Source organism: Lemur catta, chromosome 21, assembly GCF_020740605.2.
Source record: "Lemur catta isolate mLemCat1 chromosome 21, mLemCat1.pri, whole genome shotgun sequence".
Classification (NCBI taxonomy): domain Eukaryota; kingdom Metazoa; phylum Chordata; class Mammalia; order Primates; family Lemuridae; genus Lemur; species Lemur catta.
This window is the reverse complement of record NC_059148.1, coordinates 16,261,593-16,275,222: the sequence shown is the minus strand read 5'-3', so window position 1 is coordinate 16,275,222 and position 13,630 is coordinate 16,261,593. Positions and strand designations below refer to the sequence as shown.

The 13,630-nt window shown below is 47.8% G+C and overlaps 1 protein-coding gene across 2 annotated transcripts in view; it reads right to left on the bottom strand.

Annotated features, from left to right (window-relative positions):
- OSBP2 (oxysterol binding protein 2) overlaps positions 1-13,092 on the bottom strand; it is a 143,259-nt gene extending 130,167 nt beyond the window's left edge. For both annotated transcript variants that reach the window (XM_045534484.1, XM_045534485.1), the window contains exon 1: positions 12,449-13,092. In XM_045534484.1, coding sequence (XP_045390440.1) covers positions 12,449-13,092 — 644 coding nt within the window. The remainder of the gene's footprint in view (positions 1-12,448) is intronic.
- Between the last annotated feature and the right edge of the window lie 538 nt (positions 13,093-13,630).

Sequence of the window (13,630 nt, the reverse complement as noted above, 5' to 3'; positions counted from 1 at the left end):
TGAACTTACATTTTACCTTTAAATAAAACACAGCATAGGTTTGTTTTATATAAAGCTAATAAATATATATGGTTGTATATAAACCTATATATACACATATATATCTGTATCAAACATATAAACATATATATTTCCCAGCTCTGTATAAAATACATATATATTTCCTAGATTTTATAAAACATATAAAATATTACCTAGTTCAATATACTAAAAAGACCTGGGAACAATGACCGACCTAGTGGCAACGACCCCTCACGGCACCAAGATTATTGTAACCAGTTCCATAAGAAAGAAAACATTATTTTTTTTGGTTTTTTTTTTTTTTTTTTTTTGTAGTTCTCTTATATTTCACTTTCCCAAGCCAGTATGATCTGCTGACCAGCACTTTGTAACTTTCTGTTGCACTGACGCATTCTCTTTTGAGTTTCTTTCCCAGGAACGGCAGAAGCTCCTTGCAGCCACGAGGTAACTACAAAGCCTCACACTATCTGTTTGTCCGGAGAAGACAAGATAAGAGACACTCCACCACAGGCCATGCCCAAAGACCCACTGAGCCTGCGCACAAGGCTGAAAGAATGACCAATATTAACCCCTAGCTCATTGTAATACTAAAATCCCCGCCATGGCGGGGACTTATCCGCCATTTTTTGATCATGGGACATATGTATGGCATGATTTCTCACTGCACTTGCGTGCCCTGCATGCCGCCCCAAACACATCATGATGCTCACTCCCGTCATCCATTATTCATTCCACCTCCAGAAAAAAAAAAAAGCGTGACCCTGTTGGCTGGGGAGACAGATTTGACGCTGTTCATACCTCCGCCTCCCAGTAGACAGGCCCACTGAAATAAATCCTTTCTTCCTTGACAATCCTTGTTGTCTCAGTAATTGGCTTTCTGTGTGGCGAGCAACACTGCACCCCCCTTGCAGGTTTGTTAACACCAAACACCATTTCCCACCAAAAAGAAATGGGGCTCCTTGGAGAAATGGCTGACTCCAGGGCTGGGACAAGACAAGTATAAGAAGAACCTAGAACATCTTTTCAAGCCAGACAGCAAGTAAGCTATCAATACTATCAGGGTTGTCCAAAGGACTCCAGAACCAACTTGAACAGGCTCCCACTAACCAAAGACAAGGCAGGACAACACAAGCATCATTAAGGGTAATAACAGTAGTGGGCTGAAACACATCAAACATGTGCATATCCATGAGACTGTAATGATACTTAAGAAAACAGAACTAAGGCTGGGTGCAGTGGCTCATGCCTGTAATTCCAGCACTTTGGGAGGCAAAGGCAGGAAGATCACTTGAGGTCAGAAATTCGAGACCAGCCTGGGCAACAGGCTGTGAGATCCCATCTCTACAAAAAGTTTAAAAAAAAAATTAGCTGGGCATGGTGGTGCACACCTATAGTCCCAGCTACCTGGGAGGCTGAGGCAGCAGGATTGCTTGAGCCCAGGAATTCAAGGTTACAGGGAGCTATGATCATGACACTGCACTCCAGCCTGGGTGATAAAGTGAGACCCTGTTTCTAAAAAAGAAAGAAAAGGAAAGAAAGAAGGAAGGAAGGAAAGAAGGAAGGAAGGAAGGAAGGAAAGAAGGAAGGAAGGAAGGAAGGAAGGAAGGAAGGAAGGAAGGAAGGAAGGAAGGAGAGAAAGAAAGAAAGAAAGAAAAAGAAAGAAGGAAGGAAGGAAGGAAGGAAGGAAGGAAGGAAGGAAGGAAGGAAGGAAGGAAAGAAAGAAAGAAAGAAAGAAAGAAAGAAAGAAAGAAAGAAAGAAAGAAAGAAAGAAAGAAAGAAAAGAAAAAGAAAACAAAACTAATTGGCCATCACTGGAAGAGAAGGACCAACTCATTTGCTTGAAAACTTGTGAATGAAGAGAAGGAATCAAGCACTGGAATCAATGTGTCTGAACTGTACCTCTGAGTAACCCAGGGATGGTAGCTAAGGGGGAAGTTTCTCTTCATAGAAGTATTCCTGCTAATAAATGAGGATGAGGTGATAGAATTAGACTAAGCTTGATCACCAGCTGCTAACATCACAAAAAGAAAAGCCACCAGACATTATGAGCTCCTGATGGAAGAACAAACCACCCCCTGATCAAGTCTCTAGATCCATCTGTCAAATTAAGAAATTACAGAGGACAGAGGAACGTCTGTCCCCGTTACCTACACCAAGAGAATACCATCAGCAAAATCCAGACTGTGGGAAATTCTGTGGGTGGGCCTTATTTGAGTCCTGATACAAACAAATGTATCAAAAAAACCATTTATGACATTTGAGACTATTGAAACTGTGAACGCTGATTGGATATTTGATAATAATAAGGAACTACTGTTCATTTGTTTTAGTTGTAACAATGGTATTGTGGAGAGGTTTTTGAAAATCCTTATCCTTCAGAGCAGCAGTAGATGCCGCCTTCATACTGAAACAGTTACAGGTGAAACATGATATTTGGGGTTCATTTCAAAATCATATGAAAGAGGGACTAAGATAAAACAGGATTGGCCTGGAAGTTAGTAATTATTGAAACGAGGTAATGGTGCATGGGGGTTCATGATACTATTGTTCACTCTCATAAACATTTAAAATTCCTTATAACAAAGATGCAATGAGCTGTCAATACCCTCACACATCCTTGGCTCATGCCAAGCCTTAGAAAGGGGGCTGAAAAAGCTGTAGCCCCTGTGGTCACTCCATTGTCCCTGAAATTCAGTGATTCCCCCTGAGCTACTGCAATATCCCCAGGCTGCATGGTGGATCTTTCTAATATGAAAAAGATCAAAATTACAAAGTGTATTTTTTATCAAAACACTTCACTGAAATTTGAGAATCAGCTAAGTACAAGGCACTATGCCCAGCACCCCAGAAGATGCTACACTGAGAAGACAGGGCCCCCCGTTCTGGTGGGGAGCAGGGAGGTGTTGCTCTAATGGCGGGAGATGGACAAACACCCAGCTAACGGGGTGCACGGCCAAATGCCATAATACACAAAAGGGCATCCAGAGGATCATTACGGGGAAATCCTGGTAGGTCCATCCTGAGACGACCCTGGAATTAAGGCTGCCTGTCTGGGATGTCAGCAGCAATGAGGAGGGGTCCTCCTGGCTGAGAAGATGGCAGGTGTGACGACCTGAACAGGAGAATGAAAGGCACGTGTAGGCAGAATGAAGGCAGAGTAAGGCAAGTTGGTCAGAAGAAGGGTCAAGGCCAGGGAAGATGAGCGACAGGGAAAGGGAGGTGGAGACCCGGCTGTGCAGGACAGTGAGCGCTGCGCCTGGAGCCGGGGCTTCATCTGGTGAAACCAGGGAAGCCGCACACCGTGTTATAGGAAGACGGCATCTACTGCTGCTTCAAAGGACAACGCGATCTGGCAGTTCCTGTGCAAGCTCAGCGATGCCATCTGCCCTCTTCTTGGTTTCAGGCAATGGCCCAGCAATGCGGATCAAATGGGGTGATTCCAGATTGTTAAATCAGTATTAAATGTGCGGAGCTGTGGCGGAGCATGTGATGAGGTGCCAAAAGGAGCAAAGCATCACTAAGTGATTGGAACTCTTAGAAAATGGAAACAGACGCAGAAAAGCATCACACGTAAGAGAAAGAAGTGTACGGTACCCGGCAGGACCCTAAAACTCACTGACAGCGTCCTCCCTGTGTATGACTATGGAAGGGGCCTCTTAAAACCACGTCTCCGTGTGGTGACAGCTAATGTGCGATTTACCACATATGAAGCTGCCAATTTCAATTTTGTTCCAGGGTGTTTCTTACCATCTCCTCCTCCCCGCGTGTCAGTATCCAGCATAGTCACCCAGGCAACAGGCCTATTTCCTCCATCTTTCTTCCCCTTGGGTAAGAATATATTGATCTTGTTTTAAAGAACTTCACACCCTTTGCACAGGCCCTGTCTTTCTTCACTGACATAGTTTGCCGGCTACATCCCAGGAGACTGCGGGAGAAGTAGAAGCCACATGCTTGGATACCCAGCGCCCTGGGAGCTCCCACAAGGCATGTCACCTGAACCTGTCCACCTCTTACTGAACGGCCAGGATGTGTGCAGACATCCCGCTCCCTCCTCCACTCCAGTGCTGTGACAGTGGGTACGCAGGTGTGTCACCCACACTGCCCTGCACATTGTTGGCAGTGCAGGAGATCAATTAATGATATGACTAAAGTTAGTGTATGCTCACTGTCACAAATGTTCCAGACTACTCATTGGGTCCCAATCTTGGATCAGCAGACCCTCCCTGAGAAAGGTACAAGGTTCAGTAGCAGCTGTAGAATTCACAGTAGACATTTCACCAAAGGCACAAAAATACTAGGAAGGAAGGAGGGCCCTGTGGTTAAGTGTACCCCAGTCATATGGGAAAACCAAGCTGTCAGACGGCCTTGGGGATGGTCTACATCAGAAAAGTGTCTATGAAGCAATAAAGGGCCAAGCACGTGGCCAGACACTCCACAGAGAAGGCACTCGGCACACACAGCAGCAGACTGTCCCGTGTGGTAGATGCCCTGCAAGACCGGCATGTGGCTCTCTCTGGTGGGAAACAAGAAGCCATGCCATCACTCAAAGATGAGTACAGGCACTCACTCTCCTCCAACTAGAGTGAGGTGTTAGCCCTTACCCTGACGTCACTGAAGTCTGCCAGGAGGTCAGACCTGTGCAGAAAAGAGTTCAACAGCAGGTCTGAGACTGTCCATCCTTTGACAGTCCTGCTTCCAAGGTTGGCCTTTGGTTGTCGTCTGGGAGCTTGGATTTGGGGAGGGTTCCTGCCATTCCCTAAGGATGGCTCACTGTGCCTAAACTGTTTGCACAAACAACATGATTTATGCCAAATATCTGCTTTCCTTCTGTGCATCTGGAGTTTGGGTAAATGCCAAGTGGAGGGTGTCCACATGATCAACCCGCAGTAAAAACCCTGGGCTCTGAGTCACTAACGAGCTTCCCCGGTTGGCAATATTTCACACGTGTTATCACAACTCATTACTGGAGGAATTGTGTCTTGTGTGACTCTCCTGGGAGAAGACCCTTGGGAGCTTGCACCCGGTTCCCCGCCACCACCACTTAGCCCACGCACCTTTTCTCTTTCTTTGCTGATTGTGCTTTGTTTGCAGCCTTTCATTAAAATAAAGCACAGTTGTGAGTACAACGATCTGCTCAGTCCTGTGAGTCCTCCTAGCGATTCACTGAACCGGGGGTTAGTCTTGGAGACCTCTGACCCAGGACCCAAGCAAGGAGTCTCCCTAATGTGATGTGGGGGACACCTTTGCGTGGGCTAAGTCAGAAGACTGTGAGTCCTGGTGCCGTCCGTGAGCTTCCACTTTGTCCTCAACATAACAGGATGGCAAGACCAAGACCAGCACTGCCTCGCTGGAACCATGAGCTGGAAATCACTCAGACACCTGCAGAGTACCCCATAGATGGAAGGTCCTGTTATCCAATTGCATCTAACATTTTAGGGCAGAGGGCTCTTCTTTAATTCATGGCCTGCTTCTAACAGATTCTTGCATAAGTAACACATGCAAAGCGAACGGTCAGGTGCCCCGAAACTAGCTGTAAGATTGAGAAAAGTCCTCTTAAAAGCTTTATCTTTGCTCCCCATTCCCCCTAGCCACTGCCAACTTTACAAAGGGACAGATCACCCTAGGTACATATAGACCACAAGTACAAACACTTGCAACCCTATGGAAATACAAATGAGGACCACAGTAATAAGCTATTGGTTTATCAAGTAACACACGCAACACGTCAATGTAATTATACCCACATCTCCTAACTGTTGCTTTTCTGGCACTCCTGGCTTAAGCATGTAATCTGCAATTTCTCTTCCCAATCTCACTGCAGCAAAGTGTTTGAAATTGAAGACAAATTAAGAAAAATCCGACTTTGGCACGAACATACTTGGCTTCCTGAAATCTCAAACTCACGGGCAATTCTCGTTCATTTCCTCACTCATCCCTTCACAGACTAACCAAGCTACAGAGAGTGTATCAGTGGTGAATTACTGTGCTAGGCTCTAGGTGGAATACAAAGAAGATGCCGAACTGGCCATGGTTTCCCCTTGGCACGAAGTTGTCTGAAGAGATGCCCACAGACACAGCCTATAAACTCCCAGAGGAGGAAGACCTGGTCCTTGGATCAGTCAGGGGCCACTGCAGGTATTTCAAAGAGGATCAGTTCAATGCAGGGGGCTGCTTACACAGGAGATTGCATGGTTGAAAGAGAATCCTAGACAAAGTGAGACAACCCCAGGGCCTTTGGGGTGGGAGCGAGCACCACAGCAGGGACACACTGTCCAGGACAGAAGCTGGAAGCTAGGACACCAGGGAAGCAGAAGACAGACCCGAACCATGATGTGGCCATGGGGATAGAGAAGGAGGGGCTAGAGGAGAGAGACAGGCAGGGCTTGGAAATTCCATCTGATGTGGGATGAGAGAGGGAGGAGGCAGCAAGCACGACTCAGAGGTTTTCAGCTATTCATAGAAACGAGAAAGTCAGGAGGAGGAGGCAGGTTTTGTGGGGAAAATTACAATTCATGTCACTAGAACTTGCTAAGAATATTGGTGTGCGTTGTGCTCCTCCAAAATTTGCTGCTAGTCCATTTATTTGTCACCTCTTTGCAATGCTCCTGTGCTAAATGTTAAGAAAATATATGTCAAATGCTTACACATCATCAACCTGCGCATTCCTTTTCAGCCTTCTAACCACCTCACAATAAGAAACATTGAATGATATTTCATTTTCTTTTTTCTTTTTCTTTTTAATTTTTATTTTATTTATTTATTTATTTTTTGAGACAGAATCTCACTCTGTTCCCTGGGCTAGAGTGCTGTGGCATCAGCTTAGCTCACAGCAACCTCAAACTCCTGGGCTCAAGCAATCCTTCTGCCTCAGATCCCCGAGTAGCTGGGACTACAGGCATGCGCCACCATGCCCAGCTAATTTTTTCCATATATTTTTAGTTGTCCAGCTAATTTTCTTTCTATTTTTAGTAGAGACGGGGTCTCACTCTTGCTCAATCTGGTCTCAAACTCCTGAGCTCAAACCATCCACCCGCCTCGGCCTCCCAGAGTGCTAGGATTACAGGCGTGAGCCACCGTGACTGGCCTGAATATTTCAAATTAAAGCTGAATCTAATATAATAAAACCACCTTCTGGGGTGTCCAACCCATATGTGGGGACCTCAGTAACTTACCCTGCAGACCTGCACCCTGAACTTCATATTTTCAGGGACGTTTTGTACCTGGATGGACTTTTCCATCTCCATCCTTCAAGTATTATCAAAATTGACATTAAAAACACTACAATATTGAGGCCAAGGTGGGAGGATCGCTTGAGCTCAGTTCGAGACCAGCCTGAGCAAGAGTGAGACCCCGTCTCTACTAAAAATAGAAAATATCAGCCAGGTGTGGTGGCGAACACTTGTAGTCCCAGCTACTCTGGAGGCTGGAGCAGGAGGATTGCCTGAGCCCAGGAGTTTGAGGTTACAGTGAGCTACGATGACATCCCTGCACTCTAGCTGGGGTGACAGAGTGAGATTCCATCTCAAAAACAAAACAACAAAAAAACTTACAATATTCTTGGGGTCCAGTCTCTACAAGAGTTGGCTCTGGAGAGTTGAGCTCACTGAAGCAGTGAATACACAATCCACCCTAGAGGCAAAGATGTCTTAGTGTGCTATCTTTTGTTACCTGGTCAATGGTCTTCCTTAGCCAAAGGGCTTTCAAAACTTATTTTCATACGACTGCAGCATTCTTTCTCATAGACCCAGACTTATTTCTTTGAGGCCTTCCTTACTAACGAGTTTAGCAATTACTAAGAATAGATCAGTCTGAATAAAAAATAAGTGCTTCTGTTTCAAATAATTCCCTAGTAAGCAAACGTCCTTTATAGTGTTACCAAACAGAGACAACTGGTACACAACAAAACAAAAGTTTGGTTAACCTAATCAATTTTGTTGTTGACATGGATAAAAGTTGTGTTTGTAACACTTTCTCCATAAGGACTTGCTGAGGCCAATACTTTTGAAAATTTTGTGTCATTTATGAACTCTTCCCTAATCGTATGTAATTACATGTTCCCTATGAGATGCGAACTGGGGATGAAATTTTTTCAATGGGAACTTTTTAGCAACAACAAAAAAAATTAAATGCAAAACTATATTCTCCTTTTTGGTATCCAAATAAACATATAATTAAGAACACCAAGCAATGGAATAAGAACCTCATCTTCTGTTTTATTTATATTCCTAGCACATTGTCAGAAAAAAGTAAAAACCTGCCAACAATTATCTATATTTCCCAGAAATACTTTTTACATGTGACAATATTTACAAAGAGCATTTTTTTGGCCAGGTGCAGTAGCTCATGCCTGTAATTCTAGCACTTTGAGGGGCCAACGCAGGAGGATTGCTTGAGGTCAGGAGTTCAAGACCAGCCTGAGCAAGAGTAAAATCCTCTCTCTAAAAAAAAATAGAAAACTGAGCTAGGCATGGTGGTGTGTGACTACAGTCCCAGCAGCAAGAATGAGATCCCATCTCTAAAAAAAAAAAAAAATAGAAAAATTAGCCAGGCATGGTGACACACACCTGTAGTCCCAGCTACTCAGGAGGCTGAGGCAGGAGGATTGCTTGAGCACAGGAGTTTGAGGCTGCAGTGAGCTATGATGATGATACCACTGCACTCTAGCCTAGGCAACAGAACAAGACCCTGTCTCAAAAAAAAAAAAAAAAGGCATTTTTTTAAATTCCTGATAACATGAATGTTACTAAGTCCAACTGTTGGCACTATGTGCTTTTTTCCTTAGAATAAGCTTAAGCAATTAAATGAGCTTCTCAAGCAAAATCCAGGGCGTAAGTACCTGAGAAAACCACACTTGAAGGAAAAATTTTAATCCAAATCACTACTGTTTTTCTATTAAGGTAAAAATAATGGGAATTGAAATGCAGGTCAAGACTACAATGAGATCCCACGGTATATATGTTTGGCAAAAATCAATGCTGACAGTAGCAAGTGTAGCCAAAGATATAGATCCACAGAATTCCTATTCGTTGCTGGTGGGACTAGAAATTGGTATTAATACAACTGCTTTGGTAAACAGTTTGGCATTATGTAAGATACACATTTACAATTCTCTACAACCCAGCAATTTTACCCAAGAGAAACTCCTGTGCATGTACAAGAATTTTCACAGTAACCCATCAACAGGAAAATGCATAAATAAAAAGCGCTACATACTCACACCCTGGACTTTATACAGCAGTCAAAATAAGTCCCATAAAACTCATATACTCTATGTGTGTATATATATTAATATACATCCTTTTATAAAGTTAAAAATGATTGCAATAAAAAATATGGGCTCTTAAAATTTGCATGTAGGCTGGGCATGGGGGCTCACACCTATAATCCTACACTTTGGGAGGCTGAGGCAAGAGGATCACTTTAGGCCAGGAGTTTGAGACCAGCCTGGGCTACATACCAAGAACCCATTTCTACAAAAAAAAAAAATTTTAATTAGCTGAGGCAGGAGGATCACTTGAGCCCAGGAGTTCAAGGTTGCAGTGAGCTATGATCACACCACTGCACCGCAGCCTGGGCAACAGAGCAAAACTCTGTCTCTAAAAGAAAAAAACGAATTGTATAGATGAGATAAAGCTAAATAAAAAGGGAAGAAAGGGGGTGGGGACAAGAGCCATCCTGGAGGGGGGAAAGCTGGAAGATGGGATGGAATGGCAGGAGTCACAAGAAATACGTGCCCACATTTTCGCCAAACACCAGGCTTCACTTAGTTAAAAGTTAAAAATCTGAGGGTAGTCTTTCCAAAAGGGAAGCTAGCAAGAGAAATGACTCCAATTCCTTCCCCACCAGCTACATCACCCCAACAGGCAAGCTTGCTTCTACTGGCCCCTAAGGAAAACAGATCATGAATAAAAAATTCTTTCACTGTTTTCAGTTCACAAGTACCCTAATCTTGCCTCTATCCCGGACACACACATTTGAAGAACCTCTGGAGAGGGTCAGAGGAGACAACACACATGCACGGTGCTGGGCACAAACAGCACCCAAGAATCCACCCTGCTACCCTCAGGATTATGAGAGACAGGCCTGGACGCTCAGTCCTTGACCTGAGCTGGCACGATGGCTGTGCCTAGTCTAGAAGGTGGGATTCAGATCAGAAGAGGGGACAGGAGAGTGGCGTCAAACACCTGAAATGGTGTGTCTGGCTCCACCTCAGAAGCGCCTTTTCTGCAAATGGAGACTTATGCATCTCCGGTGGCGTTTGGACACACGACCCGCAAGCTGAGTGCCTCTGGGTAGGCCACGGAAGCTCGTCTATTCAGCCTCACTTCCCCCTTCCTCGCTGGCTTCACAGGAACTAAATGAGAACCCGGGACTGTATAAATGTCAGGAATCACTCCTTCCACCCAGGTGAGTCAAACCACAATTCCACCCACCTCGGAATCTAGAAATGTCTAAAAATGACACTACTGGGCTGTGCAAACACACGCGAAAGAAACTTGTTCCCACTCCCTCGTCCCCACCAAACAAGTATTTGTCTCCACAACCTTATCAGCGAGCAGTAAGAATTTTTCTTAGTTACTCAGAGGATCTGCACATTTGAGATTACTTTGAAATGCCAACTGTCTATACGTAGTTATTTTAAGAAAAGAAGATGGACGTCTTTGCTCTTCCAATTAAAACAAAAAGGCATGAGGTCAGGTTTTGCTTCCACTAGAACTAGGCATTCCTGCCACTGTGGGACCCTAGACTCATAAACATTACCTTGACCTCTACAGTTTAGTAGCACCTAGTAAATATAGATAACACCGAAATGCTGAACTCAAGGGTGAGTGGGCATCAGGACATATCTGGGACGGGTGCAGAGTTTGGAATCCAAGAGGCCTGGGTCAGAATCTCTCTCCACTGCCTACTGGGCTGATGCCTTTGGGTGATGAGCTCTGTCACCCTCTCCAACCTCAGGACTCCTCATTTGCACAACAGGACAACATTGGAACCCACTTCACAGCACAGTCGTGAGGATAAAATGAATGAATGTAAGTAAAATGGAGCGTACAGTCCACAGCTGATATGCCCTGTGTGTTTTGTCCCTGGCCTTCAAGCAGAGTGACATTTATAGCAAATCACTGGAGGTCCCTATTGGTGTTTGTCCTGGTGAAATATTTACATAACTGACAGATTATGGTGAGATTAAAAAAACATCATTTGCAAAAGGGTCTCTTTTTGCTCAGACTCCTAACCCTAAGGACAACGTGTTCTGTGTCATATGTATGGTGCAACTGAGTGGGCCAAAGCGCACCGAGTCACCACATGGGAAGGGGGCATTAGAAACACATCTCAGCTTTCTCCCCTGCCAGGAATTAAAGACAGCCAGTGATCCCCCCACTGGCTGGAGTAGTAACCATCACTTAACTTCAGCAGAGCTACCAAATTCTCAGGAGCATCATAGACTGGACCATCTTCTAGAAGCTGTGTCCCACCAAGGCTAGGAAGGATACAGTGTACACCCTGCAGTGGGTGGGATGAAGGGATACTGTTGGCTGAGTGAGGTGAGTAAGGCAACTGGAGTTTCAGCAACAAGTCAGGGCCCTCCTTTTGGCAACAATGAAACTGTGCTTCTCAGAGTGTGGGCCCAGACCAGCAACACAGGCCTCACCTGGGAACTTTTTAGAACAGCTTAACCTCAGGCCCCTCCCTAGGCCCACCGCCTCAGAAACTCGGTGGCCGGGTCCAGCACTTTGTGTTTCAACAAGCCCTGCATGGCTAGTGTTAGCTCTCTCACTACCGGACTTCAATTTGGAATCCCGTTCTGCTTCTGGAATAAGAAAGGAGATAGCAGAACACTTCCTGGTTCTCCCCAAAATGCCAAGTTGGGCTCCTGAAGGGCAGGAGCTGTGTCTAATACATCGGACTCTGCTGTGCCCTGATCAAAGCCAAGGCAGTTACTCCCACTTTTCCAGCCCATCAGGAAAGGAGTAACCGCCTAAGGAGGAAACAAGCAGCCCTTCCACAAGTGGGTCCTAAGGACTGAACAAGGTTACTACCTCCCTCAGTCCCTAACACAATGAATGATCTTAGCTCCTGAGCCAGAGAGGACAAGGGCCGTGGAGGGTTAACTCCAGCTAGCTGCCCCCAACCCCACAGCTACCAAGATCAGAGAGAGACTAAGGCTCCAGATCATTCCCTTACTCCACCTCCCCATTTGCCCCCTAAACCCACGCTTGCCAGAGGTCATGTCCATAAGTCACGTCCACCCTTGCCAGAGGTTAGGGCCCCAGCCCTTGGCAGTTGGCCAGAGGCATTACTTCTTTCGCTGGAGTGCATGCTACCAAACCTCCCCAGACTAGCGTTCCTCCACCCCGGGGGCCCTCATCACCATCACCGCATCACCCCCTTCCAACCCCAAACGCCCACCCTGGTGGCTCCATACCTGTAGTAAGACAGCAGCCCATTGCCAAGCACGAACCAGCGGCGCTGGTAGCCCTTCAGGTAGTTGGTCCACTTGAGGAGCCAGCCCTTGAAGCTGTCCAGCGGCAGTGAGGCCACTGGGGCACTGGGGCTCATGCCAGCCCCTGACATTGGAACCACAGCAGAAGTCTTTGCCTGTCCAGGTCGCTGAAGAGGCAGGGGCTTCAACGCCGGCAGCGACTCTAACCCAGGTTTGAGCGAGGGCACGATCCCCGCTCCAGCGGGTAGCTGCTCTGATGCCGCCTTGGTGAAGGGCCCAGTCCTCACCCCTGGACCGAACTCTAACCCGGTCCGCAGCCTCGGCAGCAGGTCCAATCCCTGCCCGGCCCTCGGCCCTGGCTCCGATCCCCGCTCGATCATGAGCTGTGGTCTCGGCAGCGGCTCCAGAACGGGCTCTGACTCCTCTTCTGACAGCGACTCCGGCTCAGGTCCGGGCACTGGCTGCGGCTGAGGCTTGGGCTCCGGCCCGGAGCCGGACGTGGAAGTGCTCATGCCCGGCGCCGCCGTGTGGCAGGACAGGCAGGGGACAACCGTGAACAGCGACGAGAGCCCGCGGGAGCGGCCGCCGCAGCCCCCGCCTCGGCTCGGAGCGGCCGCTTTCCCCATAGAGCCCGCCGACCCGAGCGCGGCCGAGCGGGCGGCGGGGGCGGGGGGCAGGCCGGGGCCGGGGGCGGGGCCGGGGGCCGGGGGCGGGGCAGGGGCGGGGCCGGGGCGCCGTCGCGGGCGCGCGGCGCGCGGCGGGAGCGCGCGCAGGTCCCTCCGCGGCCCCGTGCGGCCCGCGCCCGCCCGCGCCCACCGGCGGTTGTCCTCCCGCCGGCCAGCCGTCGGCTCGGCGCGGCCCCCGGCTCCTGCCTCGGCCTGGCGCTTGGAAGGAGCCGTGGAAACACGTGTGGGCCGACAGCTCGGCGGGCCGGCGACGCGGAAGGCACGGCGCGCTTCAGGCCACCATCCCTGCCTGCGGTCCAACCCGTGCCAGGCGCTGGAGGAACAATGATGAACGTGGAGCCCGCCGGCTCCCAGCGCAGCTCTGCCCACGGGGCCGTGCGACGACGCCCCCCATCTCCACCCCGGCTGGCTGGGTTAGCTCCCCGCAGCCCGGGGGAGGGGAGCGGGGAGCAGGTGCGGCGCTCAGAACCCACGAAAT